The 25,690-nt window shown below is 36.6% G+C and overlaps 5 protein-coding genes, 1 long non-coding RNA gene and 1 pseudogene across 7 annotated transcripts in view; 5 read left to right on the forward strand and 2 right to left on the reverse strand.

The window, feature by feature from the left end:
* Nucleotides 1–1,058, forward strand: part of LOC104778192 — a 4,110-nt pseudogene extending 3,052 nt beyond the window's left edge.
* Nucleotides 8,935–9,785, forward strand: LOC104778193. Its single transcript, XM_010502585.2, has one exon. The coding sequence runs from the start codon at nt 9,130–9,132 to the stop codon at nt 9,502–9,504; it is 375 nt and encodes a 124-aa protein (XP_010500887.1). The 5' UTR covers nt 8,935–9,129; the 3' UTR covers nt 9,505–9,785.
* Nucleotides 11,058–12,315, forward strand: LOC104778194 (uncharacterized protein At4g04775-like). Its single transcript, XM_010502586.2, has 2 exons — nt 11,058–11,539; nt 11,640–12,315. Exons 1-2 carry the CDS (start codon nt 11,366–11,368, stop codon nt 11,937–11,939), a joined length of 474 nt encoding a protein of 157 aa, XP_010500888.1. The 5' UTR covers nt 11,058–11,365; the 3' UTR covers nt 11,940–12,315.
* On the reverse strand, nt 12,909–15,108 carry LOC104779330. Its single transcript, XM_019243955.1, has 2 exons — nt 13,635–15,108; nt 12,909–13,549 (listed from the first exon to the last, which is right to left on the reverse strand). The coding sequence occupies exons 1-2, from the start codon at nt 14,718–14,720 to the stop codon at nt 13,127–13,129; spliced, it is 1,509 nt and encodes a 502-aa protein (XP_019099500.1). The 5' UTR covers nt 14,721–15,108; the 3' UTR covers nt 12,909–13,126.
* LOC104778195 lies at nt 15,357–16,417 on the forward strand. Its single transcript, XR_766418.1, has 3 exons — nt 15,357–15,421; nt 15,690–15,784; nt 16,401–16,417. It is a non-coding gene; the product is annotated as an uncharacterized LOC104778195 (long non-coding RNA).
* LOC104779331 lies at nt 17,872–18,783 on the reverse strand. The gene has a single exon (XM_010503686.1). It carries the CDS (start codon nt 18,781–18,783, stop codon nt 17,872–17,874), a length of 912 nt encoding a protein of 303 aa, XP_010501988.1.
* Nucleotides 23,124–25,690, forward strand: part of LOC104778196 (serine-threonine kinase receptor-associated protein-like) — a 3,209-nt gene continuing 642 nt past the window's right edge. The window contains exons 1-7 of one of the 2 annotated variants that reach the window (XM_010502587.2): nt 23,124–23,566; nt 23,800–23,935; nt 24,027–24,108; nt 24,493–24,668; nt 24,779–24,916; nt 25,013–25,152; nt 25,407–25,690. In XM_010502587.2, the coding sequence (XP_010500889.1) occupies nt 23,449–23,566; nt 23,800–23,935; nt 24,027–24,108; nt 24,493–24,668; nt 24,779–24,916; nt 25,013–25,152; nt 25,407–25,648 (1,032 nt within the window). In that variant the 5' untranslated portion in view covers nt 23,124–23,448 and the 3' untranslated portion in view covers nt 25,649–25,690. The remainder of the gene's footprint in view (nt 23,567–23,799; nt 23,936–24,026; nt 24,109–24,492; nt 24,669–24,778; nt 24,917–25,012; nt 25,153–25,406) is intronic. The other variant, XM_019243960.1, reaches the window with a different exon arrangement.

Here is a 25,690-nt window from a genome sequence, read left to right on the forward strand (position 1 = left end):
TATATATATGTTCAATTAAATGATTCCCAATTAAAACTCTCTCACACACACATATAGAAAGGTTAATTTGTTTTTGTATCAATTTTTTCTTACATATATGAAGGTTCATGGATCCATTGGTGTACGGTGAATATCCAAAGATAATGAGAGAGATGGTCGGAGATAGATTGCCAGATTTCACAGCTCAGGAATCAGCTTTAGTTAAAGGATCACTTGATTTTCTAGGGTTGAACTATTACGTTACACAATATGCAACCGACTCACCTCCTCCGACAGAACCTAGCGCCATAACCGATCCACGAGTTACTCTTGGATGTATGTAAAACAATTTTTTCGTATTTTTGTTTTTTAGATTAATTATTAAACACATTATTCGTTTAATTGGTTTCAGTTTATCGCAATGGAGTCGCTATCGGTGTTGTGGTAAGTATCTGACTTTAAAATCGTTTTCATATTCAAAAGATTACAATATTGATTTGAATATTTTCTCTATAGGCTCCTAGCTTCGTCTATTATCCTCGAGGGTTCCGTCAGATTCTAAACTACATCAAAGACAACTACAAAAATCCACTTACATACATCACCAAAAACGGTATGAGCATATCATTTCATGTTTCATACATTCAAATCGGTTTTAGTGAAAAATCTATATATTGCTTATGATTAATCTTACGTTAAATTTTAGGAGTTGCTGATCTTGATCTTGGAAACGTAACGCTTGCAACTGCTCTTGCCGATAATGGACGAATTCAAAACCATTGCAGCCATCTTTCGTGTCTCAAATGCGCCATGGAGTAAGTTATAATTCGTCTTTAATATGATATATACTTTCTTAATTTAGAGAATTATTAATGTTAATACATCAAAATTATTCTTTTAAATATATTATAGGGATGGATGCAACGTAGCAGGATATTTTGCATAGTCATTGATGGACAACTACGAATTCGGAAATGGTTACTCTCCGGTTTGGTATGAATTGGGTCAACTTCACTAATCCTGCTGATCGCAAAGAAAAAGCTTCGGGAAAATGGTTCTTTAAGTTCATTGCAAAATAATTGAAGTCATAAATACAAATAAATTCCATATCGTTCAAACCTCGAATGTAATAAATATTGTACGATATGTATTGTGTATGCTTTCTTACTATTTAAAGTTATGTGTTGTAATAATCGACTTTTTATTTTATTTTTTGCGAACTTAGTAATAATCGACCTTAACTATAGGTACATGTATAAAAAGGTCATGAAAATGTATATGAAGCTTTTTATTGTGCTTGTTCAATACTCTTGCTAAGTATAACATCTCAGAAAATATTATTGAGTAGTGCGATATAGTTTGATATCAGTAGCATGTCACCAAAGATGTAAATAAGTAACCAAAAATTAGAGCATTGTGAATTTGTGAGACTGTATGTTAGAGTTTTGTTTAATTAATTTGATTTAATTAAATTAAACTAAGAAGAGAACATGTGTCTATAAGTGAACATACACGTACCTTCACTCTTTGTATGCGTCGATTAGAAAAGACGTATTGTAGAAACAACGTTTGGTGTGATATATAAACACATCACTTGACATAAACGAAGAGATAACAGTTTCGTCTCTTCTTCTTCTTCCCGTAAATTTCTGAAAGAAAAACAAAGTATAGTTTGCTAGGATCTCCGGAGGTGTGTAATCCGGAGATTGATAGTTGAATCCTCAAGATAAACGTCCACTTAACTACTTACACCATAGTAGGAACGAAATTCTGTCTTAGGAGATTGCACTTTGCAAGCCTCTATCAATGATACGTTTCAGTTAAAGGAGAGAGAGAAAGAATCATCAAGTAAGTTTCTGTTTTGTAACAAGTGCAAACTGTATTTGTTCTGTTCTTTGAATAAGACATAGTTGGATAAGTATGTTCTGATCTGCATCTATATTCTGGAAATAACAATCTAAGACAGAAATTTCGCTGTTTGTTGTTTTGGAATTGATAGATGGATCAATCTGCTGCAGTTGTGAAGAATCACATTGAGAAGCCTTTTGTTTTCCGAGGAGTGGATTTCAAGAGTTGGCAGCAAAAGATGTTGTTTTATCTAACAACATTGAATCTGGCACAATATGTGACTTCAGAAGCACCGGAACTACCGGTTGAAGGTGACATTTCAGATGAAATCATCAAGGCATCAGAGGCATGGACACAAAACGAGTTTTTGTGCAAGAATTATAGTCTTAATGCCTTGGATGATTCTCTCTATGATGTTTATCACATTTTCCAAAGCCCAAAACAGTTGTGGGAATCATTGGAGAAGAAGTACAAGTCTGAAGTTGCAAGTGCCAAGAAATTCATCGTTGGAAAGTTTCTGAATTTTAAGATGAGTGACACCCTCCCAGTGGTAAAACAAGTTGAAGAAATTCAAGTAACTGCTCATGAATTGAAGGATGNAAAAGACGTATTGTAGAAACAACGTTTGGTGTGATATATAAACACATCACTTGACATAAACGAAGAGATAACAGTTTCGTCTCTTCTTCTTCTTCCCGTAAATTTCTGAAAGAAAAACAAAGTATAGTTTGCTAGGATCTCCGGAGGTGTGTAATCCGGAGATTGATAGTTGAATCCTCAAGATAAACGTCCACTTAACTACTTACACCATAGTAGGAACGAAATTCTGTCTTAGGAGATTGCACTTTGCAAGCCTCTATCAATGATACGTTTCAGTTAAAGGAGAGAGAGAAAGAATCATCAAGTAAGTTTCTGTTTTGTAACAAGTGCAAACTGTATTTGTTCTGTTCTTTGAATAAGACATAGTTGGATAAGTATGTTCTGATCTGCATCTATATTCTGGAAATAACAATCTAAGACAGAAATTTCGCTGTTTGTTGTTTTGGAATTGATAGATGGATCAATCTGCTGCAGTTGTGAAGAATCACATTGAGAAGCCTTTTGTTTTCCGAGGAGTGGATTTCAAGAGTTGGCAGCAAAAGATGTTGTTTTATCTAACAACATTGAATCTGGCACAATATGTGACTTCAGAAGCACCGGAACTACCGGTTGAAGGTGACATTTCAGATGAAATCATCAAGGCATCAGAGGCATGGACACAAAACGAGTTTTTGTGCAAGAATTATAGTCTTAATGCCTTGGATGATTCTCTCTATGATGTTTATCACATTTTCCAAAGCCCAAAACAGTTGTGGGAATCATTGGAGAAGAAGTACAAGTCTGAAGTTGCAAGTGCCAAGAAATTCATCGTTGGAAAGTTTCTGAATTTTAAGATGAGTGACACCCTCCCAGTGGTAAAACAAGTTGAAGAAATTCAAGTAACTGCTCATGAATTGAAGGATGAGGGGATGGGGTTGAATGAAACTTTCCTGGTTGCATCCATTATTTAAAAATTGCCTCCAACTTGGAAAGATTTCAAGACCCACCTGAAGCATATTCATGAAGATATGAGTCTTGAGCAGTTAATTCTGAAACTTCGAGTTGAAGAAGAAAATCGCAAGAACGAGAAATCTGAGTTCTCGTCGATGGAAGCAAAGGCCAATGTAGTTGAGGGAAACAGTTCCAAATTCAAGGGCTTTAAGAAGAACAAAAACGTTAAGAGAACGTTCATTCCACCAAAGGGTTCTAACTTCAAGAAGAAGCCACAAGGTGCTTGTTGGGTGTGTGGAAAACCTGGCCATAGAGCTAAGGAATGTCGCCATAAGAAAGAAGGAACATCATGTGGAGACACAAATAATGCAAACCTCGTCGAAGATCAGTTCGTTGCGGTCGTTTCCGAAGCAAACATGATGACAAACTCTAATGATTGGTGGGTTGACACTGGTGCAACAAAGCATGTGTGCTCCGACGTTAGTATTTTCACAACGTACGAACACCGTTCGGGTGGAGAAGAGGTGTATATGGGAAACGCAAGCACAGAAACGATTGAAGGAAAAGACAAAGTGGTCTTGAAACTCACATCTGGGAAGGAACTTGCACTCACCAATGTGCTCCATGTTCCTGAGATTCGAAAGAATCTGATTTCTGGTTCACTTCTTAGAAACAAAGGTTTTAAGATTGTATTTGAATATGATAAGTTTGTACTCACTAAAGGTGGGATGTATGTCGGAAAGGGCTATCTCTGTGATGCTCTTTTCAAACTGAATGTTGTACCAATCATTAATACAAATGCAGGCAGTAGCTCTGCTTCTATTTATTTACTTGATCCAAGTGATTTATGGCATGCAAGAATGGGTCATGTTAATTATCGTTCTTTACGTAGAATGATAAATGTAGGATTGTTACCAAAACACAATCTTAATAAAATAAATAGAAGCAAATGTGAAGTTTGTGTGGAATCTAAGTATTCAAGGCACTCTTACAAATCTTTGGAAAAATCAAATGTGAGTTGATTTGATAGATAGTGACTTGTGTGATTTTCTATCTACACCAAGTCGTGGAAGAAAAAATTATTACATTTCTTTCATTGATGATTATAGTAAGTTTTGTCATATCTATTTGATTGATACTAAAGATGAGGCTTTGAATATTTTTAAGAAATATAAAGCTGAGGTTGAAAATCAATTAGATAAGAAAATAAAGATTCTTTGGTCTGATTGTGGTGGAGAATACAAGTCAAATGAATTCTCAGATTTTTGTTCTACACATGTAATCATTCATCAAACTACATCTCCTTATACTCCAATGCAAAACGGAGAGGCTGAGAGGAAAAATAGAACACTAAAAAAGATGATGAATTCCATGTTAAACAATTCAGGTGCACCACGTAATTTATGGGGTGAAGCTATTCTTACGGCAAATTCAATTTTGAATAAAATTCCTCATAAAAAGAGTGATAAAACCCCATATGAATTATGGAAAAATAAGACTCCTTCATATAAAAATATGAAAGTGTGGGGTTGTCTTGCAAAGGTTCAAGTACCTTTTACCAAAAAGAACTGTTATTGGACCAAAGACGGTGGATTGTGTCTACATCGGTCCTGCAGAAAACAATGCAGCTTATAGTTTTTTAGTTTATAAATCTGATAATGCTGAAGTAAAGGTAAATACAATCATTGAATCAAATGAGGCTGAGTTCTTTGAGGATGTGTTTCCATACAAAGACTCTATAAACACAAGTACTAAACGGGTACATGAGAATGATGAAAGTGCCTCAAAGGTTCAAGAAGAAGAAAATGAACCAAGAATAAGTAAAAGAGGAAGAATTGCTAAAGATTTTGGTACAGATTTTATGACATATTTGAGTGAAAATGAACCTCAAACATATAAGGCGGCTACTGAATCATCAGAAGCACTTTATTGGAAAGAGGCAATTCAAAGTGAAGTTGAATCCATTTTGAGTAATCATACATGGGAATTGGTTGATTTACCACCTGGTAATAAACTAATTGGACATAAATGGATTTTTACTAAGAAGCTAAGACCAGATGGTACGATTGAGAAATATAAAGCAAAACTAGTGGCGAAAGGATTTCGTCAAAAAGAAGGTCTTGATTTCTTTGATACATATTCTCCAGTGACTAGAATCACTTCAATCAGATTGCTAATAGCAATTTCAGCCATATATGATCTAGAAATTCATCAAATGGATGTTAAAACAGCATTTCTAAATGGTGAACTAGATGAAGAAATATATATGGAACAACCCGAAGGCTTTATAGTCAAAGGGCAAGAGAAGAAAGTTTGTAAGCTTAAGAAGTCTTTGTATGGACTTAAGCAAGCACCAAAACAGTGGCATGAGAAGTTTGAGAACACAATGAGGTCGTATGGTTTTACAATAAATGAGTGTGACAAGTGTGTGTACATTAAGAAAACCAAAATTGATACGATCATTGTATGTCTATATGTGGATGATATGTTGATAATGGGAACATGTAAAGACATTATTAATGCCACAAAGAAGATTTTGAGTGAAAGTTTCGAAATTAAAGACATGGGATTGGCTGACATAATTCTTGGGATTAGAATTAAACGAGAACCAAATGGTTACTCGCTTACTCAGTCTCATTATGTGGAGAGAGTTCTAAAGAAATTTGGTCATTTTGATGATAGACCGGTAGTTACTCCGTTTGATCCAACATGCAAGCTGTCAAAGAATGAAGGTGAAAGTGTGTCTCAGTTACAATACACACAAATCGTTGGAAGCCTCATGTACATTACAAATTGTACAAGACCAGATTTGGCTTATTCTTTGAGTCGATTAAGTCGATATTCAAGTAATCCAAATAGAGACCACTGGCATGCTTTGGTTAGAGTATTGAGATACTTAAAGCATACAATTAATTATGGTCTATATTTCACGAAATTTCTTTCTGTTTTAGAAGGATATAGTGATGCTAATTGGATCTCTGGAAGTACAGATAGTAATTCCACAAGTGGTTATGTGTTTACACTTGGTGGTGGTGCTGTGTCTTGGAAATCATCTAAACAAACATGTATTGCACGCTCAACAATGGAGTCCGAGTTTATCGCATTAGATAAAGCTGCGGAAGAAGCTGAATGGCTTAGAAATTTTATTGAAGATATTCCCTTCTGGCCAAAGCCCGTAACTGCACTATGTATCTATTGTGATAGTATGGCTGCCTTAAATAGAGGGAAAAATAAAATTTACAATGGCAAGTCAAGGCACATTCGGCGGAGACATGCTACAATACGACAATTGCTTTCCAATGGGGTGATAGCATTGGATTATATTAGATCAAAGGAAAACTTGGCGGATCCTTTGACTAAAGGCCTACCGAAAGAGCAAGCCGTATTCACTTCGAGGGGAATGGGTTTAAAGCCAACACAATGAGTCATCACTTGGTGGAAACCTTACCTAGCAACATTGGAGATCCCATGGTTTAGGTTCAAGAGGTAAACTGGCTGAGGAAGATTCAAGAGAAGAATACACATTTCTAATTCCTATGAAGTAATTTGTATTTCCATTGACGATTAAAGCGATGAATATTTTATTCTTAATAATATTAATATCTTTTCTAAAAAAGTGGAATAGAATGGACTATTCTTAATTAATGTTAACTATATGAGAGTCGGTGTCGTGGTCGCACCTATGAGAATTGATATGGCTAAATTCTCTAGAGCTCTCACGAAGCTGGGATATGTTCAGGACCAAAATGAACACAACCGTATAAACTAGAAATGAGCTGATGATATATGTGTTTCACTTATTGTCTCGGTTTACTATAAAATGTGGTTAATTCAAGACTAGAGTTCATTACCCACAAAGTAAATCCGATAAGTTGTTACTAAGAAAGGTAAAAGTTCATAAGACACCTTTACTGATGCATATTGATTCTACTTTCTCAGAAATTTTAGACTTATTTTCTATTCAAATGTGGGGTAATGTCGAGTTTGAATAGAAAATGTGGGGTATTGTTAGAGTTTTGTTTAATTAATTTGATTCAATTAAATTAAACTAAGAAGAGAACATGTGTCTATAAGTGAACATACACGTACCTTCACTCTTTGTATGCGTCGATTAGAAAAGACGTATTGTAGAAACAACGTTTGGTGTGATATATAAACACATCACTTGACATAAACGAAGAGATAACAGTTTCGTCTCTTCTTTTTCTTCCTGTAAATTTCTGAAAGAAAAACAGAGTATAGTTTGCTAGGATCTCCGGAGGTGTGTAATCCGGAGATCGATAGTTGAATCCTCAAGATAAACGTCCACTTAACTACTTACACCATAGTAGGGACGAAATTCTGTCTTAGGAGATTGCACTTTGCAAGCCTCTATCAACGATTTAAAGGAGAGAGAGAATGAATCATCAAGTAAGTTTCTGTTTTGTAACAAGTGCATACTGTATTTGTTCTGTTCTTTGAATAAGACATAGTTGGATACGTATGTTCTGATGTGCATCTATATTCTGGGAATAACACTGTATACGTCTCTTTATCGTAAAAACAAAATCTCCCAGATGTTCGGATTAGTCTTAATCGTTGTACACACGGTATTACGCATAACGCAGAGCTCTTAGCTTTATACTTAAATGAGGATTCAGATGGTAATAACATTATCAAAGAGGGGTTTGAATTAGTTCCGATCGTTGTATAATCTGTGAGACTGTGATGTATGTCTCTTTATCGTAATAAAAAATTATCCCAAATGTTCCGATTAATCTTAATTTTTTTTTAGATCAAGTACGTGGTTATACAAAAGCAAATCGTTGTGCCTACGGTATTACGTATAACGAGGAACTTCTCTTTATGCGAATAGTGAGGATTCGCATGGTAAATAACATTTACAGTTTCTCGTGGCCTAAATTTCTTGTTTGTAAAAACCGAAAATGTTATGAGCAACTCCTAAATGAAAATGTTATTAGCGGAATACTATTTTGTCCGTTGAACACTAATTTGTCCCCCGCGACCGACCGCTATCATTATCACCATTTCAAAATACCCAAATTGTATTATGAAATACTAATAAAACAAACGGTTTTATGACATTTAAACAAATAATACATTTGTCTTGAAAGTGGAGAACAAGACATTGTGCAAGTTGCCGATAGATTAATCGCTCGACGCGTTTAGATTTATCTATTCCCCAAGGTTCGTCACATTCCAATGCATCCGCGCGTGTCCACCATAATATTATCACCGTGTACAATTATATCTCTCGCTAGACCGTTTATACACTTGTATTTTACATACTACATAGCCAAATGTACCATAGCCATGTGTAAACCTCATTTTAGCAGATCATATACAAAAAAATGAACCCAAAACGATTTTGTCAATAGTCTGTCTCAACCGACCACTGTCAGAAACTCACAATGTAAAAATAAGATATTTTTTTTATATATCCAAAAATTGTATAAACTATAAACCAAACGGCTCTCTTTCACGTTTAAAATAAGAAATACTAAAATTCTACTTTCGTAGAAAACACATATTCCAATTTCCAAAGCGTGTAGAGAGAGAGACTTATCCCATCTCATTACGGTCGCAATCTAGTCCTCTCACGTCCACCGTAAACTTCCATGTACAAGCACAATTTCGTAATTCCTATAATACCCTTAGGTCCTTCCGTTATAATTCAAACGTACCACCACCTCCATCTTCATTGTCGCAACAAATCCAATTTGTGTAATTTGAAAACAATTTCGAAACCCTAAACTACATTTTCACTTTCCAATGGCTTTGATCATCTCCTGCTCCGCTCTAACCACGATCCGAGCATGTTCCGGATCCGGATCTTTTAAAAACCCGGATTCGAACCGTAAGAAATCTGCTTCTTGGTGGGCACCTCTCTTCGGTTTATCCCCCGATCCAGATTACCTCAACATCGACGGCTCAGGCTCCTCCGTGAATCCAGATTCGAATCCGGATAAAAAAGATATCTCCGGGTCGGGTCAGACTCAGAAGCTCCGTCGCGGTTGTCTCACGGAGGAGAAAGCTAAGCAGCTGAGGAGGAAAATAGCAGAAGCTTCCACGTTCCACGATGTTATGTATCATTCCGCCATTGCTTCTCGTCTCGCTTCTGGTCTCTCCGGCCGGGTTGAAGATTGAAAAACGGATCCGGGTCAGATCTGGAGATGGAATCTTTTATTTTGTTTTATTTTATTCTCAGTGTTCGTATAGGATGCAGACCATATTCTATCGGTGCTCCTTTTTCATTAGAACCGTTGGATTGTGTTTGGTCTTTTATGTCTTCTTTGTTGTAAATTCTGGTTCCTAACTGACCGTTGGATTATTAGTAGCCAACCGTTAGATTATTAGTAGCCAACCGTTGGATCTCCCACTTGTTCGTTTAGACATCATTTATTGCCACTAATCAGCTCTTTGAATCTTTGATTGTACTTCAAAACTTGAATATTTGGGCTAACGGTTATAAAAAATAAATGATGTCTACACTATCATCGTTAATTGAGAAGATATGTATACACGAACTATGATATTTTGTGATTATGTTGTTGTTGAGAAGCCAACTAATTTAAACCACACTCCAAATATTGGCGACGATCGTGAAGTTGGTTTTGGTCTAATCTTAATATCATCGTTAATTCATTGCATTTATGATATACTTTTCTTTTCTTCTATTTCTTTTAATGTTTTAACTAGGATATACCCCGTGGTACATCATCGGGCAATTGTTTTTTCACCATCGGGCAATTATTTTTTTTCCTCTTTCTAAATTAATCTTCCACAGGACATTTCAAAAGAATTTGCTCTGTTTTCTTCAGATTCAAACTAATTACATAATTACATATCTTTTTGAGTATTTTAATCAAAGGAACTATATATATTTATGAATTTGGTGAACTATATACATTTACAGATATCTTTATAGATTAAATTATTTTATATAAATTTCCTTAATATAATTTTTTGATTGCAGAAAGTTAAGAAAACAAATATGTAGCACAAATTAATTTGAAGAAACACTGAACATAGCCCACCGGCACATAAATTTAAATATGTGAACATTTATTATAATAAGGGTGAGATATAGAAATATATAATCTTACCGTTTTAAAAAATACATATATAATATTGGTTTATTGAGTTTATATCTGCCGACATTTAAAGAAAGAACAATCCAGAAACCAGAACGTTTTGTTTCAAAAAACGATTCATTTACACAAAATCAAGAAGACAATTTCGTGTCTCTTCTCTTAATTGTTGTTAAGATAGACAACTGATTTGATTTGGCGACTTGTTGAAACCAATTAAATCGATCTCTATTCCCAGTTATGAATATTCTTAATTTTTTTTTGGAATCGTTAGATTTTTAGTATTGGAGTACATCACTTATCAGATCCATATAGACAGTCTTCAATTAACTGTACATCAAACGATTTCAGGAGCTGCAGAAGATCTTCGAGGTTATATACTTATCATCATCTCGAGTTATGATTTGGATTATATTAAAAATTGTCTTATTAAAGCGACAAAGATAGAGGTAATTTCAACAGTTTCATCTTCTTTGTATCTACTGTTTTTCTTAAAACTCATAAATTTCTGTTGGGTAATTGGAAATTAATAGTTATGTGAAACAAAGTTTTCGAATAGCTAGTAAAGGGAAATAGGAGAAACAACTGAGAATCAGCTAGTAGAAAATTGGGAAAACGTCCTGGTTCCCCATGAGAACTATGATATCGTACCAGATGGAGCCCGATCTTTACCCCCGTCCCAGATGGCTCTCATGAAATTCTTCTCAATCTATATACCCATATATCGGGATGTTATCGGTTTAAAGAGTGAACCGATACGAAACCGTTCATACCAAATAGAAAACCAAAAATAAAACCTGACTGATGTTAATAATCCGACCCGAGACGATACATCTATAACACATCTATAACTCCATTAAAATCCCCAAATCCTCAAACCCTAAAAGCATAAAATTCTTAAATCGATCTTTGCAACCATGAGTACCGTTTCTGGAGGTTCGAGTGGTTCATCAAATGTTCGACAAAGAGGATTCGTCGTTGGCGTGCCTAAGAGATGCTGGTGTGGGGAACACATCGTGGCAAAGAATTCCAAATCCGAGCCTAATCCTTCTCGGAGATACTTTCGATGTCGAGAAGCAGCAGCAAAGAAGGTACTATGTTATGCTTTGTTTGATGTAGACATCGACCTAATCCAAATCCGAGCCTAATCCTTCTCATCAATTTTCATTGTATTCTATGATATAATGTTAGCTTGTGAACGATAACCACATCTTTAAGTGGGTCGATGAGGCATTGTTGGACGAGGTAGCAACATTGGGTGTTCAATTTGAGAGAGTAAAAGAAGAGATGAAAGAGCGTACAATAGAGACATTGCAAGAACAGAAGCTGAAATTTGAGAAGATGCAAATGGAGTTCGAAAAAGAGCTTTGTGAGAGGGTTGAAGAAGTTTTGTTGGAAGCAAAAGCTGAATTGCAATGTAGGATGAATAAGAGTATAATTGTATGTGTTTTCGGTTTTATGATCTTGTTTGCTCTGTTTAAGCTTGTATGATGAGCTATTGTAAACTATTGTTCGGTTGTAATCTATTGTTGTTCGGTTGTATGCTCTGCTTTATGCTCTTGTTTGTTTTGGTGTTGAGTGTGAACTCCTGTTGGTGTTGCTATTGCATTTAATAAGATAAGACATTCCACATTTCATAAAAGGCAGAACATGATGAACACATGTTCTGAAAACAAGCAGAATGATAACGTTTTGAAATCATGTTCTCAACATGATCACAGACCAAAAACATAACCCTACTAGTCTATTCGACCAAAATACAGATCCAACTAGTCTCTTAAACCAAAAAACAGACCCCTACTACCATAATCTTCAATATTCAGGCTTGTGAAAGTCCTCCACCACCTTGAGATAGTCCTCCACCACCCTGAACAACTTCTCCTCCACCAGATTGAGAAAGTCCACCACCATCTTGAGAAAGTCCACCACCTTGAACAACTTCTCCTCCACCACCCTGAGAAGCCTGAAAAACCGCAAATTTCAAAAAATGAGAACAAGAGACTCATCTTGAGAAATAAAATGAGAAAAAACCGATTAACAACCTGTGTTTGATTCTTCTTCTGGTGGTACCTACGGTTATGCTGATCAGAACCACAAATTCCACAGTGCATTATCCTTTTTTTATGTTTTGGTTTCTTCTTGACAGGAGACTCATTTACACCTGGCTTCCTCTTCTTGTCTGCCTTGGTTATCTTCTTTCTCCCAGGTTGTGGTGGCTCAGGTGGAACATGAACATTCTCACCTAAAGTCGAAGGCCAATGACGAGCACCCCTTTGTGGAGTAATGCCATTTGTGTAGTTAAGCCTCCACATAGCAGTTCGAAACCACTGGCAGACATAGTCATCAGCACTTAACGTCCTCTTCAGAATCACTCCATAGGCATGCTCACATGGAATACCACATATTTGATATTTTTTGCAGGTACAAGTCATATTTTGTAAACTAACTCTGTGTTTGTCTCCATCCAGTGTGACTTCAAAGCACCCATTAGTAGAAGGATGCACCTGGCATTCCGAAGCTTTGTCATGCTCTTTAGCAAGAAACCTTGCCACATATGGAGTACATAAACCTGAAACATCAAAAACCAAGAACATTGCATTAAATATGTAGAAATCATAGACAGTCTTTGAATAAAATCATAGACAATCGTAGAAAATTGCATTAAATTTTGAATAAAGTTAATTACCTTTGTGAGAATGAGAGAGAGCTGAACGCTTGGCAATCCGAACCATAGACAGTCTTCTAACTGTCTCCAACATTGCCACAAACGGTTTCTCCCTTGCTTTGTCGATGGTCTTGTTGAAAGATTCTGTGAAGTTGTTGTCAACATCTTCGCAATAACCCCCCAACTTATAGAAGGCACGACACCAGCTCTTTGGTTTCGACTTCATAACATCATCATACACACCAGTGTCATAAGCGTGTATCTGTTCCAGTCTCTCACCGAACTGTTTTGCATTATAGCTCCAAGCCATATGCCAGAGGAGTGGCTTGATTTGCTTCTTGGAAGGATGAGTCTTCTTCAAGTTCCCATAGATGTGTCTAACACACATTCTATGCTCTATTTGTGGTAACTCCAACTCCACAGCTTTTATCAACCCCTAATTGAGAACCAAAAACCAAACATATTAAAAACGAGAGCATTCACATTTATTAACCAATATAATAAATTAGTTAGATACATACCTTTTGTCGATCAGACACTAAAATGTAACCATCTCCCTCGTTTAGATCCAGGTCAGTCTTCAATCTCTTCACAAACCATAACCAATTGTCTTTGTTCTCAACTTGAACAACACACCAGGCTATTGGATAGATGCCATTGTCTGCATCTCTGCCTAATGCAGCAAGCAACTGTCCCTTGATCTTTGCCTTTAAGAAGGCGCCATCAACTCCTATTATTGGCCGGCAAGTCTGTTTCCAAGTTCTTCTAAGGGCATCGAAACAAACATAAAACCGATTGAAGACGTCTTGACCAGCATCATTCTTAATTGTATCAATCTCCACAACAGACCCTGGATTTGCTTCCAAGATCTCAGCTTGGTAATCTCGCAGTCGTGCAAACTGTTGTTCATACTCATACTCTATCCATCCCAAAGCCTTTCTCCGAGCAGCTTGACATTGTGGCCTAGTAGCGGATATCTTCCACCTTTCCATGATAATCTGTTCAATCCTCAAAGGCTTGTAATGATCCGGTTCCTCTCTAATCTTATCGAGAAAAATTCTAGCTATGACTGGGACCTTAAACATCTCACACTCGCCATTGGGGGTACAACAATGCTTATCAATGTATTTCGTAATCTTCCACAAAGATGCGTTTGGAAGAAGTGCAGCAAACACTTTCCACTCACAATTGCCCTTATCCCCAACACATCTAAACCCGAGTTTATCTTTGTCATACCTGTATTGCTTCAAATTGTAACCAGTATGTAGTGCATAGTCCAAGACACTCTCCTTGAATGCGACCCCATTGTAGAAGGATTGGTCTTTCCACAAAGTTCCATCACCACGTCCGATATCCGTAAACACCCTCTCTGGACCCGCACCACGACCACGACCCGCACCACGACCACGACCTTCTTCCTCGTCGTCACTTTCTGGGTACGTATCATGACGAATCGACTCTTCAGCATCGGTAAATTCCTGAGCAAGCATATCGACGTGAAATTCATCTCGATCCTCTCCTTCTTCATCGTACTCTCGTTCTCCAACACCATCTCTTTGCCCAATACCATCTTGTTGCCCAAAACCAGATCGGATTATTAAATCCATCGATTCAATTTGAGAAATCGATGGTGAAATTTGATTTTCTAGGGTTCGTCGCGAGAGAAAACAAAAAAGAGGTTAAAATGTGATTTTAGGGATTTCTCGGTTGAGGGTTATGTTTCTAATCGGGTCAAAATCAGGTTTTAATCGGGTCGAAATCAGGTTTATTTTGGTTTGTAAACTTCGTCACTCGGTTAATCAAATAGTAAACCAATTAAACCTATAGCAATGGTGAAATAGATGATATCTTCTATTCTCATGGAGATACAAAACGTAAATTACAGATATATGGGTATATAGATTGAGAAGAATTTCAGGAGAGCCATCTGGAACGGGGGTAAAGATCGGGCTCCATCTGATACGATATCATAGTTCTCATGGGAAACCAGGACGTTTTCCCTAGAAAATTTAGTATTTGCTGATTAATACCAATCTCTTTTTCTCACGGGGTAGATCGTATTAGGTTTGCCTTCTCACTTTTGCCCGTCGGTATAAAAGAACCTGCATATAACAATAACCAAAAATAGATCAAGTACATTAAGGGCTTTTTTTTCTCTCTGGATCATTAATGGACAAAATGGATCATGTGTAACAAAAGAATAATAAACACAACTGTAATTTGTTGTTTTCAATAGGTGCAAAATTCCAGAGGAAAGCAATGCAAGGCCAGCAAGCACACATAATGGCTTTATATCGGTTAAATTGTGGTTAGTAACTTTTGACACTTTGATTAATTCTGTAATATAGTTAGTTGCTAGTTTTGATAGTTATCATAGATGTTTTGTTCATCTGTGATATATTTATATGATAACATATTATAAATATGCTTCCATTAGGAATCATAGTTGTTGATAAATTTTAAAATAATTATCTTATTAAGCAAAGTAACAAAACTAAAACATTTAGTATGTGTATATCTTTTGAAATGACGTTTACTGACCTGTGATATTGTAAATGGGTGATAACCATTGTAAGACTTGATTTTAGCAAAACGGATTACACAAATAACCATGATGCCATCAGCCTCAGCACAAGCTCTGAAAACTTGTTCTGCAAATTCTCCCCACAAGGTACATGGCAATCTCTCGTCACTGTTTCATAACGATTGTGGAGGTTAGTGTTGTGTAATAGTTAGTATACTTAATAGTTTTAAAATCGTTCACCTTTGATCCCTCAGTTCAAAATCCAGCTTCGCAGTTGGCTTATTGTTAGCCTCGAGAGTTTCAATCTCTCCAATGTTCACAATCTGACCCATGACATCTATAGAAAATAGATATTAGTAAGAGAATAAGTAACATTAGAATCTATTATTGATTTGAACGGTGGTTAGGAATGTACTTACCTATCAACATGTGTTCTTTTTGTTCACCACTCATAATTTTGTGGAAATCAACCAAGGATAAGTAGCTTGAATCAGAGACAGAGTCACTGGGAGTTACCACTGTTCCGTTAATGAATGCCATCTTATATAGATGGTTTGTTGGTCGGAACTGACCATAAGCATTAGTCAGCTGGAAATGTTCAATGAACTTCCAGTCACCAACAATAAGTTTGTTGGCATATCGGTTCACCAAGTCCTTTTTCATCGTGGCATGGATCTTAACATTATGTAAATAGTAGAAAGAATAAATCATTTGTAGAATGGTTAAAATAATATTAATGAGGACTTGTTAAAGAAACTTGTAGGTGATATTAACCTTTTCGTCGGAGAAGATACATTCAAGAGTCTCGCTAGTAGTCGGGCGCCATGAATAGAGAACTTTCACCTGAATTCTCCAAGAGGTTTTGTAAGGGCGTACATCTCTCAAGTAAGCGAATGAAGCAGCCATTTCAGAGTATAGTAGATGCGGAAATGTATAGGTAATTGTTTTTTTCTTTTGGAGGTGGTGGTTTTTCGGAAAAACGACTTTTTCATACCTGGACAAAGCCCATGTGTTCGATTCATACATCGGACTATGGCCTGTGCGTTAAAATACACTGACTTTAGAAAATAAAAACTACATACCTCAACTATTGTTTTTGTGCTAACATATACAAAAACGTGATTAGTTAGTAACTCTGTTAATTTCTCCGTTAAGCCAATCTGACGTGGAATCCACGTGTGAAGGTAGAAGCAAACGACGTCGTTTTGGTTTATTTGAGAGTGTTAATTTTTGCCCAAAACGATGTCATTTCTCATTTCTCCCTAAATCTATCTCTCTTCCTCGAATCAATCTCTCTCGCAAAAGAACCATAGCGTTTGGGGATTTCGGGGTTTCCGGTTAATCGGAAAAAATAGGATCCAATGTCTTCGTCATCTAGTTCGGGTAAGTTTGGTTTTGTGTTTGGTTTAATTTCAATTGTTCAATTCGAAAATATAGATGCAGAATTTTGATGTGGGAATTTGGCTTAGAATTGAGCTTCACACGTCGTGGACTAGAAAGAGGAATACCTAAAAAATGTAGATGTGGTGCATCGTCTATAATCAAGACTTCAGAAACATTGAAGAATCCAGGGAGAATTTTTCATTGTTGTCCTTACGGCTCAAAGGAAAATAATGGACATTTGTTCAAATCGACCGATATATCCATGGTGGAAGAGATGGAAGAGGTTGAGATTTTTGTTGAGAAGTTGAAAACAGATGTGGGAAGGTTAGAGAAAGGGTTATATGATGTGGAAGCTGAGATGGAGAGTTTAGCAATGGAGACACGCACATGTGAGGCCGTATCGAACAGCTACGGAAATGAAATTCAAGCCATCAAAGCTGTTGCAGAAGGATGTGAGAAGGAGATTGGAGAACTTAAAGTCGTGATTGCTTGTTGTGAGAAAGAGATTCAATCTCTACGTTGTGTCAAAAATTTGATTGTGTGTAGTGTAGTGATGTTTGTTGTGTACGCCTTTTTCTTTTAAGTATGAAAAGTTTGTATGACTTAAGTTATGCAATGCAATGGAGTTAAACATCCTTAACCTTGAGGCTTATATACTTCATCCGAATCCGAAATAGGTGACAAAAAAAAACCACCATCACACCATCATCCTAACCGAGTCATCCTTAACCTTACACCATCATCATTAACCTTACTAAACTGAAACATCCTAAAAACCATCATCCTAACTGAATCATAAACATCCAAAAAATATCATCCTACAATTTTAAACATCATAAGATAGAAAACAATTAATCACCAAGTGAAATCTGAGATGCTTGTGAGGCTTGACTTGGTTGACTTGGACCTCCTTCCCCTCGACGCTTTCTTGGCTGAGCTTGCTTACCTTGAACCCCAGGATTTTGACAGCTTGTGTTATGTCCAGGCTTGCTACATTGAGAACAATGCAAAGTGATTCCTTCTCTAGTTATTTTCACCTTCTTTGGAGGAGCCTCTTCTTCTACTTCCTTTCCTTGCTTTCTCTTTTTCTTTGGAGACTCATTCTTCCCCTTGATTCGTTTCTGCTTCTTTGTACGCCCTTTAGTTTTCTCTCTAGGTGGTGGCTGAAGCTCTTGTTCACCGGATTTCTCCCAAAAATACATACCATTAACTCCCATCAGTTGTTCATTGTACTGAGCAACCCATCTTGATGTCAATAACCAGTCACATGTAACAAAATCTTTAGGCTTCTGATTCTTCTTCAACCCAATTACTCGCAAAACATGACGACAAGGTATCCCTATCATACTCCACCTTCTACAAGCACATGTTTTTGCATTCATATCTACCCTGAAACCATGATGAACATGTTCAGCCACTTCATAATGCTCATTGCCACAAGGGATTACCTCACAATACTTCAAGTGTCTCTGCTCTTCTTTTATGGTTTTGGCCACTTTCAAACTGTATTTTCCCTTATGCTTTGCAGCCTTCTTTCTTCTCATATCATTCCTGATCAAGCATTGTCTTCTTATCGTCTCTAACATTGCTACCAATGGCATCTCTCTTGCTTGGTTGATAGTGTTGTTGTACGACTCAGAGAAGTTGTTCGACACATCTTCGCACAGTGATGTGCACTTGAAGAAAGCACGGCTACAATTCTTAGGATTCTTATTCATCACTGCCTCATAAACAGCATGATGAAACTGCTTCAACTCTTCCATGGTTTTGTTATAGTCTGCCTCATTGAAACTTTTCGCAACAGTCCAAAATAGGTGTTTAGGCAATTCTTTTCCTGGGTATGCTCTCCTTAGATTCCCATATATGTGGCGAGCACACATGCGATGTTCTACTTTTGGGCAACTCTTGTTCCACAGCAATAAGCAAACCCTATAAAAAATTATATCATAGCATTACAATTAGATGTTAAACTCATATTATATATTGCATTACAACTAGATAAGTTAACATACCTTCTGTCGGTCTGAGATGAGACTAAATCCTTCTCCATCACCCAGATTCAAGTCTGCTTTAAGAAGTTTAATAAACCAAATCCAACTCTCTGTATTTTCAATAGGCACAATACCCCATGCAACTAGATAGAACTGGTTATTGGCATCTCTTCCAATAGCTGCCAACAGCTGACCTTTGACATTGTTCTTCAAGAAACAACCATCTATCCCAATTATGGGTCGACAATGAGCATTAAATGTCTTTCGGAGTCCTGCCAAGCATACGTAGAATGTGTCAAACTTCTCAATACCATCATCAGTTCGGACTGTCCCCACCTCCACAGTTGATCCCGGGTTAGAACTGTCAAAAACAAGAAACAAAGTTAATATTAAACAGTCAAACTACAACAAGTTCCAAAAGTTACAATAGGACATGAGCTTACTTTATGAGCTCTAGATGGTAGTCTTTCAGTCGAGCAAATTGCTGATCATGTTCATCTTGTATGGCTTTTATTGCTTTAGCCTTCGCCTTTCTACACTGATCATTTGTCACCACCAAGTTGTAACGGTCCTCAAATGTTTCTTGTAACGCCTTTGGCTTGTAATTAGGATTTCTCCTAATGACTCCATCCTTCACTATCTTGCTAAACTTGTTAGGGACAAAAGAATGTTCATCATCACAAGTCATGACTTGGTACATGTTGTTGAGTTTCTGAAAAGAACAGTAGATTCGGAAGTTGCAACCACCACCAAGAGCGCATCTCACTTCAGATTTCTCGGATCCCCATCTTGTGTACTTCACATTATTTCCTGTTTAAAGAGAATAATCAACCACATCTTCTTTGAATAGCGGTATGCTGTCAAATACCTGCCCCAATCTTATCTCGCCACTTCTTTTTTTGTATCTAATACTTTTTTGGCCATCATCCTCATCATCTGAATTCATTGGAGTTGACTCTGAATCGCAACTCTCCTCTTCATCATCACCATTTCGAACATCATCTTCCTCATCATCATCACCGCCTCTAACATAACCTGGCCTAACATCATCTTCACCATCACAAGTTCTTTCCTCGTTGACTGCTTCACGACCTCTATCCCCATTATCATCATCACGGCCTCTATCCCCATTATCATCATCACGACCTCTATCCCCATTATCATCATCACGGCCTCTATCCCCATTATCATCATCACGACCTCTATCCCCATTATCATCATCACGGCCTCTATCCCCATTATCATCATCACGACCTCTATCCCCATTATCATCATCACGGCCTCTATCCCCATTATCATCATCACGACCTCTATCCCCATTATCATCATCACGGCCTCTATCCCCATTATCATCATCACGACCTCTATCCCCATTATCATCATCACGGCCTCTATCCCCATTATCATCATCACGACCTCTATCCCCATTATCATCATCACGGCCTCTATCCCCATTATCATCATCACGACCTCTATCCCCATTATCTGCTTTAGATATCTCATCCTTTTCCACATATAGCTCAACGGATTTTGTAAACATAGCAGCTAGACACATCTTCTGAAAATTCCCATTATACAGCAGCTTCAACTCTCTCCAAGATTCAAATGGAAGTTTGTACCAGATCCTATGACCAAACAAAGACACCCCAAGAGACTCCAACATATTTGTAAAAACTGCTTCCGGCTTGCATTCAAGAGTGTGACTCTCACCTCCAACATATATAGCCACATTACCTTCTGCATTGACAAACTTTCCACCATGGTAAATCTGGAAAGTAGCATCATCATCAGCATCAGGGCTGAAAAAATAAAGAAAATTGTGTGAATTTTTGGAGTGGAACAATAAAGAACCGAGATTTTTTGTATCCCCAACAGACCCATTAATAATCAATCACTCTATGCAACTATGAACAACAAATACTCAAACTATCTATCGACATCTACCATTAAAACGCAAAAACGGATCAACAATAACAAAATTCAGAAATGTTAAAAGGAGAAATTTACTTTCTAGGAACTGGCTCTTCGACTCTCGTCTCATCGGTAACATCGAGATTCATCGCAATTAACTTCCGCCGCTCCTATTTTTTCCGATTAACCGGAAACCCCGAAATCCCCAAATGCTATGGTTCTTTTGCGAGAGAGATCGATTTGAGGAAGAGAGATAGATTTAGGGAGAAATGAGAAACGATGTCGTTTTGGGCAAAAATTAACACTCTCAAATAAACCAAAACGACGTCGTTTGCTTCTACCTTCACACGTGGATTCCACGTCAGATTGGCTTAACGGAGAAATTAACAGAGTTACTAATTAATCACGTTTTTGTATATGTTAGCACAAAAACAATAGTTGAGGTATGTAGTTCTTATTTTCTAAAGTCAATGTATTTTAACGCATAAGCCATAGTCCGATGTATGAATCGAACACATGGGCTTTGTCCAGGTATGAAAAAGCCGTTTTCCGTGGTTTTTCTATTGGGTAGAGAATGACACATATATATAGTTTCCAAGGTTGTAAGTAGGGTTTTCTCTTTTTCAGTGAGATGTAATCTTCATTCGCAAGTTTAGAGAATATTCTTGCGATTTGTGCTTGTTTTGTTTTAGGGAATAATGCTAAGTGATATCGTTATTTTTAGTATAGTTAGGATTTCATTTATGTAATCCGATCATTAGGAAATCATTAGGAATATACGTATAACCACTTACCTAATTGTTTTTGTTCTCTCGATATTTTAGGGATGTTGCAAATATTTTTTTAGGTAAGATCCGATTCACATGAAGCGAGACAAAACGAATTTTATTTTTGATTTAAAACCGACCCGTGTAACCAAATAAGTAAAGATCCGATTTATCAAATCGGTTTAAAAACCTAAAAATAACCCAACCCGTGAAAAAAAAAGGAGCACAAATTTGTATTCCAAAAATGTTAAGATAGAGGTGTAGGGATTGTGATCTATTCATTTTTGTTAAATCTTTTTTTTGGATTGTTTGTTCTTTGTTAATATATCAAATCCACAGCATAAGTTTAGGTTTCATGCTAAACCGGTTGTATCTTAGTTTAATATTGAACATAAGATTACAACGGATGACTCTGCACATAACAACGTATTAAATTTCAGATTGTCGAAAGTTTGAACATTTTCCACTTCCGTTACTTAGATTTAAATTTGTATAAGCTACCACACACTTGTGTTTAAACAAAGAGCAGAGAAAATGAAGTTAAAGAGAGAAAGATATGCACACTCATACATGATTTATCAAGTTTATTGTTACTATATGACACCACATATGTCTTGTCAAGGACCTTGTGCTTGGAATCCACTAGATCAGTTAGAGAATACAAGAGAAATCGATCTTAAAATGCCCCCATGGTGTCTATCTCTCTACTCTACATGTACCAAACTGTATATAAACTATTCACGTTGGCCTAGTACCCTCCTCTTATACAACATAAAAGACTCCTCCTTCAAGCTTTCAATCGTTTGTCAAACAAGCCCTTCACTTGCAGTATTGTATAGCCACATGCCTAATGCCTTGATGTTTCAACTTACAACTAATTGTAATTTCTTTAGCATGTTCTTTGTTTGTCTTAATCTTTAATGCTTAGTAATCTTGTCCATATGTAAATCACCAAAAAAAGTTTCTACAATAAATAAATAAAAAAGTACTAAAAAATTATACTTTGTTTTTTTATTAACAAAATAAATAAATAATATTTCTTAATAAGTAGTATAATTATTCTCGCGTGATTTTAAAGTTTATAATTTTATCCCGTGACATCCTATTTTACATTTACGAAAATATTACCTAACTTTCATTCTCCAGTTAGCAGCCCCCTACCATATATATATATATATATAATACCAAATTGACTCTAAAATTTGTAAGTTAAACTCCAATAATTCTAACAATAAACAACAACAAAAAATGCAATTTTTCTATGAAGAGAACAAATGTAAATGTTGTAAAAGAAAAAAAAAGAGGACATATATGTAAAACAGAGAAATACATGGGCGGTTATGCAATACATAAGAAAATACAGGAAAGTACCCTAAATTAAAAGAAAAATCTATATATACTATTATTTTGGTCTTCTCCTTCCCGATGTAGAAATCCCTAAAACTGGGTACTGTTTTTTTCTGCATTACTTTGTACAAAAACCAAAACAAAAAGAAAAGCACCCAATCCTTACGCTTTCTTCTGCAAATTTCCTCTTTTTTTTTTTCTCTTTTTTTGCTCTGTAGAATCTTCAGAATTAACATTACTGCACTGTAGCTTCAGAAATTTTCTATTAAAGTGTAGATCGATCGGATTGTTTTCTCCCAATATATTTGTAGAAATTACCCAAAAACAAAATTTAGGTTTTCAGCTAGTCGGAATTGAAAAAACCTTTACTTTAATTTCAAAAGCGTTCGCTCAATTAAGGGTTTAGGATTAAATGGATAAGAAGAAGGTGACGATTCCACAAGTTTGCCATGGCCATTCAAGACCTGTTGTGGATTTGTTCTACAGTCCTATTACGCCTGATGGTTTCTTCCTCATCAGTGCCAGCAAAGGTAATACTCCTTTTTAATTTAAAGATTGTATTTTTTTTTTTCTTTCTGGGTCAGTTTAAGTTCACGAGAATTGTTGAAAAAAACTCATCTTGATCGAATTGAGTAACTTACTAGGATGGTTTTTTTGTTGGTGGGTATTTATAAAGGGATTAGCTTTTGTGGCAACTCGAGTATATAGTATGTGTTTATGGGGTTTTGAGTATCTGATAATATTTGTGTGTTTGATGGTTTAGATTCGCATCCAATGTTGAGGAATGGAGAAACTGGAGACTGGATTGGTACGTTTGAAGGGCATAAAGGTGCAGTTTGGAGTTCTTGTCTGGACAACAATGCGTTACGTGCTGCATCTGCTTCAGCCGATTTTTCAGCGTATGTGTTTCGTTTTATTGTCTTCCTATATACAGCATACATATATATGTTGGCCAATCATCTAATTTTTTGTTATATTGTTTTGTTTCAGCAAACTTTGGGATGCCTTAACAGGGGATGTGCTGCATTCTTTTGAGCACAAGCATATTGTTCGAGCATGCGCTTTTTCAGAGGTTCGTTTGACTTATTTACTCGCTCTCTCTCTGTAGCTATTCTCAGTTTCTTAACTGAGGTTTTGTAAAATGTTAATGGTATAAAGAATAGGAGTTAGGTATATGTATGTACTGACTATAATCCTTCTTGCTATTATGCGACTTCAAGTCATCTTAATAACATCTCTGTGATTTCGATTATTGGTTCTAGGCAGGCTTGTTATGTAACAGCTCTTAGTCTAGCATTTACTGCAGTGAATTTTAAGTCGAAGTCGTTGAGGATTTGGTTAATTATGTGATAGTGGAATTGATTTCCAGATTAAACATTTGTTGTTTGTGGATGGCACCTCGTCGTTCCGCTTTTATGCATTAGTGACTAATCGATCGACATTTTTCTTTCACTAGGATACAAAATCGTTGCTCACAGGAGGATTTGAGAAAATTCTTCGTGTTTTTGACATGAATCGGTTGGATGCACCTCCTACAGAAGTTGATAAATCTCCTGGTTCTATCAGAACTCTCACATGGCTTCACAGTGATCAAACAATACTAAGTTCTTGCACTGACATTGGTGGTGTAAGGTATGAACCAAACAAGACATGGCCACAAACACATTGCTGCATAAAACAAGGCATAATTTGACAGATCTTTTGTTTCCTTTCTCTTATCTTCTCACTGTAATCTTATACAGGTTATGGGATGTGAGGAGTGGGAAAATTGTCCAGACATTAGAAACTAAGTCTCCTGTTACCAGTGCTGAAGTGAGCCAAGATGGACGGTATATAACAACTGCTGATGGATCAACAGTTAAATTCTGGGACGCAAATCAGTAAGTTATCATTCCAGGAAGACAAGAATCATATTTTCCTAATACCTTTTTCAATTTGCTCAAACTCTTTATCTTTGTCTTCTTTATTTTCCCAAGTTTTGGACTGGTGAAGAGCTATGACATGCCCTGCAATATTGAATCTGCGTCGCTGGAGCCAAAGTCAGGTGAAAAGTTTGTTGCTGGTGGAGAGGATATGTGGGTCCGAGTGTTTGATTTCTATACTGGCGAGGAGATTGGTGAGTGACTCTCAAAACATTAAAGCCATCATATTCAAAAAGTTAGCGTTTAAGAAGTAGGCCTGGCTTTCAATTAGTATTTAATAAGGCCATAATCTTGTTCGTAGCTTTATTTTTTTTTGTGTTCTTCCAAGTTTAAGTTCCCCATAGCTTCAGTTTGATTGGAGTTTCTGATCCTGTTAGCTTGATAGATCTTTGAAGCATGTTTTGGTTTTGGTTTCTTTCTGATTGTGTCATCTTTTTCTGAAACTTAGGATGCAACAAGGGACATCACGGTCCAGTACATTGCGTGAGGTTTACTCCCACTGGTGTGTCGTATGCTTCGGGATCTGAAGACGGAACCATCAGAATCTGGCAAACAACACCTGCGAACCCCGAAGAGAACGAAACAAGCTCGAGGAGGGTGAAGCATAGCGTGGATGAAGTTTCAAAGAAGATTGAAGGCTTTCACATCAACAAAGAAGGGAAAACCGCAGAGAAACCATCTGATACTTGAAGAGCGTATAAAAACAAGCCTCTATAATATGTCTTTAGCTCT

This window comes from Camelina sativa, chromosome 3 (assembly GCF_000633955.1).
Source record: "Camelina sativa cultivar DH55 chromosome 3, Cs, whole genome shotgun sequence".
Taxonomy (NCBI): domain Eukaryota; kingdom Viridiplantae; phylum Streptophyta; class Magnoliopsida; order Brassicales; family Brassicaceae; genus Camelina; species Camelina sativa.

Excerpts from the sequence above, each read along its gene's own strand:
- LOC104779330 (XM_019243955.1), bottom strand. The coding sequence starts at position 14,720 with ATGGATTTAATAATCCGATCTGGTTTTGGGCAACAAGATGGTATTGGG. Across the intron at positions 13,550-13,634 it reads TAGTGTCTGATCGACAAAAG|GGGTTGATAAAAGCTGTGGA; the intron begins GTATGTATCTAA and ends GTTCTCAATTAG.
- LOC104778194 (XM_010502586.2), top strand. The coding sequence starts at position 11,366 with ATGAGTACCGTTTCTGGAGGTTCGAGTGGTTCATCAAATGTTCGACAA. Across the intron at positions 11,540-11,639 it reads GAGAAGCAGCAGCAAAGAAG|CTTGTGAACGATAACCACAT; the intron begins GTACTATGTTAT and ends ATATAATGTTAG.
- LOC104779331 (XM_010503686.1), bottom strand. The coding sequence starts at position 18,783 with ATGGAAGAGTTGAAGCAGTTTCATCATGCTGTTTATGAGGCAGTGATG.
- LOC104778193 (XM_010502585.2), top strand. The coding sequence starts at position 9,130 with ATGGCTTTGATCATCTCCTGCTCCGCTCTAACCACGATCCGAGCATGT.